Source organism: Vespa crabro, chromosome 18 (genome assembly GCF_910589235.1).
Source record: "Vespa crabro chromosome 18, iyVesCrab1.2, whole genome shotgun sequence".
NCBI classification, from domain to species: Eukaryota; Metazoa; Arthropoda; class Insecta; order Hymenoptera; family Vespidae; genus Vespa; species Vespa crabro.
Window position 1 is genome coordinate 640,621 of NC_060972.1, and position 5,000 is coordinate 645,620.

Sequence of the window (5,000 nt, forward strand, 5' to 3'; positions counted from 1 at the left end):
CGCTCAATGTGGTTCAGGCGTAGGAAAGATTATTTTGACGAAAAAAGCAGAAAGGTGATCGTGAATGTTGGTCCGTACACGTAAACTTACCGCCCTATACCAATCCGCCCCCACCGCCCGGTAGAACATTCTCTCCATATCCTCCTTTTCCTCCTTTCTCATTCGCTTCGCAACGTCGATTTTTTACGAGGTCGTATCTCGAAGTTTTAGTGTATGAGAGCGCGTAGAAAGAAATCATTTTTACGACGGTTCACGAGTACCAACTCTCGCACTTTTGGGGAAAATAAAAAAAAAGGATACTGAGAAAAAAAAATACATATATATATATATGAAAAGAAAACTCGCCGAGAAGGTATAAAAATATATATATATATATATATATATATATATATATATATATATGTACGGTACGTATATAAGTATCTACATACGTATGTACGATATGAAGGGCTGTTCACAAAGGTGAAAACATTATTAAACGGTAATATATGAACGATGATTTTACAAGCGTATATATATAGATATAGATATAATTAACAACATTTATATTTACATTCTACATTACATAGATACGTAGATGGATAAAGAGCATATAAATAAGGAGAATGGTCATCGTCGAATTTCATTTCGCACCTGCCGGAGTAAAAGCGTTTTGCGCAATCGATCGTTCGACCGACCGACCAAACCTACCGATCATATGTATGATCGATCGGGATGGATCGATCCGTCGCAATCTATCGTTGGGAACTAACATGAACGAATCGATCCAAAAAGAATCGAAGTCTTTAGCGGCACGTGCGAGAGCAATGTATATAATAATGGGGTACCGGCCAAAAGGCACGAACAATTTGATAAACACAGCTGCGTGTTTTAAGGAAAATCCTTAAGGGCTGGTGGAATCGTCGAGCTGTCTCTCACCTTACCTTGAAAAGAGAAGAAGAAGAAGAAGAGGTGGAGAAGGAGGAGGAGAGGGAGGAGGAGGAGGAGGAGGAGGTGATTAGCGAGAAGCTTTAAGGGACTCACTCTCTATCTCCCTCTCTCTCTCTCTTTCACTCTCTGTCTCTTGCCACCCACTGGGGTGTTCTCTCTCTTTCTATCTCCATCTCTCTTTCTTCAAAGGCAAGTAATCGCGAAGGAGAGAGGGCTCGCGCGCGCGTGCGGATTGGCCGCAGAGAACGGAGCGTGATCCCTGTGGTGGGAGGACCGAACGAGTGAGTACGACAGAGATAGAGTGGGAGAGAGAGAAAGAGAGAGAAAGAGAGAAAGAGAGAGAGAGAGAGAGAGAGCGCCGTCGGCGCTGGATTCACCAGCTGTGCGCGCTAGTATACAGCCAGGAGTTCGGTCGCGGCACGAGTCAGTAGCACATGAGCGCTCGCCGAGCGAGTATCGTTCCGTCAAGCGGCTCTCGCCCGGGCGATAATGTCACCGAGTGATCGTCGAGCGACTACGAGAGGATCTTGAAAAGAAATATATATATATATATATTTATTAGAGGATACGTGCAAAAAAACAAACAATACGAAATATTTATAAATAATAAAATATAAACGTGTACTATATATATATATGTATACGTATATATATATATACACGTGTATATAATATTATACATATATATATATATATAAACGTGCGTGCAACGAAAAAGAGAAAAAGAGAGAGAAAGAGAGAGAGAGAGCGATAAGATATCGTCGATATTCCATCGACGGGTTCTTTTTTTTTTGTCTCGGCCAACGGAAAAAGAAGACGTCAAAAGGGTACGATAGAAGGAAGAAAACATTTTTGAAGAGGTGGCGGAGGAGGAGGTGAAGAAGAAAAAGAAGAAGAACAAGTGAGAGTGAGAGGGGAAAAAAAATAAAAGAAGCGAATCGCCGCGTTGGAACACGCGCCAGGAATTGTCTCTAATACTAAAAGCGTGTTTTCTTCCGCAAAGGGGCGCGCGCGCGCGCGCAATCATCGTCGTATATACACATCCATTCGCCGCATTCAAGAAAGGAAAAGTAGAAAAAGTGTGCAAAAAGGACGACAATTTCGTTGGCTAAATCCGTTTGTAAAAGGGGGAAAGAAAAAAAAAACCGAAATAGATAAAGAGAAAGATACGAAAGAAATAAAGAGAAGATTAGGAGAAAAAAAAAGATCTTCACGTAGAGAACGAGTCACGATCACATCTCTATATTTCATTGGTGGTCTTCGATTCGAATTGATTTTTCGCGAACTCGAAGAGAAAAGAAGAGAACAATAAAGAGAAGAGTAGAAAAGAGAAGGGAAAAGAAAAAGAAAAGGATTAAGTTAGAACGAAGGAGAGAAAGAGAGAGATTGATCCTCGTTATTTTCTTCTCCTGTTTTTCTTTTCCCATCGCGACGGAATTTACGTAAAGGGAGGAGAAAGGAAAGAAAGAGAAACAAACAAAAAAAAAAAATAATAAAAAGGAAAGAAGAGTAAAGACAAAAAAAGAAGGATTTAATATTATTAATTATTGCTATTATTATTAATTACACTTGTATATTTTTGTTTGTATGAAAAAAAAAAAAAAAACAAAAAAAACAAAAAAAGATTCCTGAAGTGTGTTTTCTATACGATATAACAGATACATAAATATAGAGTATATAAGTATATACATATATACGTACATATATATATATATATATATATATATATATCATTATAATTATTATTATCAATTGTCGAGTCACCAAGAGGAGATACGCGCGATAGTTTGCCAGCTGGTATAGTGTGGTGATAACGATCGTCGATTTATTAATTTTGCTTAAGGAAAAGTGGAAAAATATAAAGTGAGAGAGATAGAGATAAAGAGAGAAAAAGAACGAGCGAGCGAGCAAGAGAGATAGAGGCTTGCTACGACGTGTGTTTAAAAAATAACAAAATAAAATAAAAAAAAAAAAAGTAAAAAAGAAAAAAAATATAAGAACGGCCCAAGAATGGTGCCACAACAGCAGGACAGCCCTTCGAGCTCGGGTATACCGATGTTTGGATCTTTACTTGTGGATAAAAATTCGGCCACGCCGTACTCGGATGCTACACAGGTAAGAAGAAAACGCATAATTTTATTCATTTATTTATACATTTATTTATTTAGTTCATTGTATTTTACATATTAATTGTAGTAGTAGATTTGTCTCAATTCGTCATTCTTCTATTTATACCTATTTTCTTCTTTTTTTTTTTTTTTTTATTTATTTTCGTTTCGATTTTTCTTTGCTTTTTCATTCTTCTTTCTCTTCTTTTTCTAAATTTTTCTCGATTGAGGAAAAGTAGTAAGATGAAATGCTATAAATTATAAGAAAAAAATATAAATTGAAATACAATCTTCCGACGAAGAAACTCTCTTTAAGCCGTGCCGTGCCGTGCCGTGCCGTACCGTACCGTGCTGTGTTGTGCCGTAATGTGTCGTGTCGTGTCATGCCGTGCCGTGCCGTGCCGTGCCGTGTCGTGTCGTGCGCCAAGACCTTGACAATGATTCCACGAATATACTATGTATGAAACAGTTAAGAGTGAGAAGAGAAAGAGAGATAAAGAGGAGGGTGAGAGAGAGAGAGAGAGAGAGAAAGAAAGAAAGAGAGAAAAGTCAATAGTCAATACGATCTCGAATGATTTTATTATTATTATTTTTAATATTATAAAGCGGAAAATTGATAGCGGCGAAGCATCTGTGCGCGCTTCTCTTTGGGATGTCGGCGTCTGCGTCGGTCTTTTTGATCTTCATAAACGTTTGTATAGTAGTATATCTTTCTTTTTTTCTTCTCTTCTTTCTTTTTTTTTTTCTTTTTTGTTTTATTTCCTGAAATTGTCCTCTTTCTCTATCACATTTCACATTCGTTCTCGTAATAAGAAGACTGTCTTTTCTTATTTTCTTTCTCTCTCACTCTCCTTAACCCTGAGGGAGGATGATGATGATGATGATGATGATGATATAAAGAGCGCATGAGTTGTTATTACGATTTCTCAAGTTTAATACAGTCGGAAGAATCTAAACATGTTCGCATTTCGGAATAGAAATTCTAAGAAAATCATTCTCGGATTATCGTTTAAAGGTAGTGTAGTGTAGTATATGTAGTAGTAGTAGTAGTAATAGTAATAGTGGTAGTAAGCATAACGCATTGACGAAAGTCATTCTTGGCTAGTCGCCGACGCCAATCGTCGGAGATATATATTAGCTTGGAAAATCATTCTGTCGCGACGGTTGATTGCGCTTGATCTCCTCGATCACTCGATCTTTTACGGGTTCGATTAAATTTCCCTCATACTTTTTCGTATCTTGTTAATATATTGTAATATACGTATATACTAAATATCATACGTAGACGTACATATTTATATGTATTCTCTTATGTGTATACCTGTTTCAAGTTGACGGTTCTATATTACAATTGGGAGAAGAAAGACGTATTTAATGTTTATAAACTTTGCTCCTCTCGAATTCCCCGTGTTATCCTCGAAGCAAAACAATGTTTCCGTTCTTTTCTTTTACCTTTTTTTTTTCTCCTTTTTCTTCTTCTTGTTTTTCTTTTTTGTCATATTATTATTATTATTTTTATTTCTTTTCTTGTTTTCTTTTTTTTATTTCCTTTCTTTTTATATCTTTCTTGATTCGTCCATCGTAATTTTGCATCTTTCATCTATCTATTTATCTATTTATATATGTCTCTCTATCTCTATCTATATCTGTATCTTTATATATATATATATATATATATATATATATATATATTGCTCTTGCTCTAATACGCAATTTCGGTGATGTGACGGTCGTTCGAAGTCGATGATCATAATCTATATTTCTCATCCGTCCGAGATTCGCTGAACGATGACGACTTTTTCGGAGAGTATGGCATGGGTTAAGTTGAAAAAGAATAAGACGAAGACGAAGAAAAGAGAAAAAAGAAATAAGAAGGTGTGATGTTTATCGCGCGTAACCTCCTTCGTATCTTGGAGGATAGTAAAGTTCGTTAGGTTTGTTTTCGTCCTTTTATCTTTCTGG

At 36.5% G+C, this 5,000-nt stretch overlaps 1 protein-coding gene across 1 annotated transcript in view; it reads left to right on the forward strand.

Annotated features, from left to right (window-relative positions):
• Positions 1 to 1,608: 1,608 nt before the first annotated feature.
• Positions 1,609 to 5,000, forward strand: part of LOC124430322 (transcription factor sem-2-like) — a 24,183-nt gene continuing 20,791 nt past the window's right edge. The window contains exon 1 of the mRNA XM_046976691.1: positions 1,609 to 3,045. Coding sequence (XP_046832647.1) covers positions 2,941 to 3,045 — 105 coding nt within the window. The 5' untranslated portion in view covers positions 1,609 to 2,940. The remainder of the gene's footprint in view (positions 3,046 to 5,000) is intronic.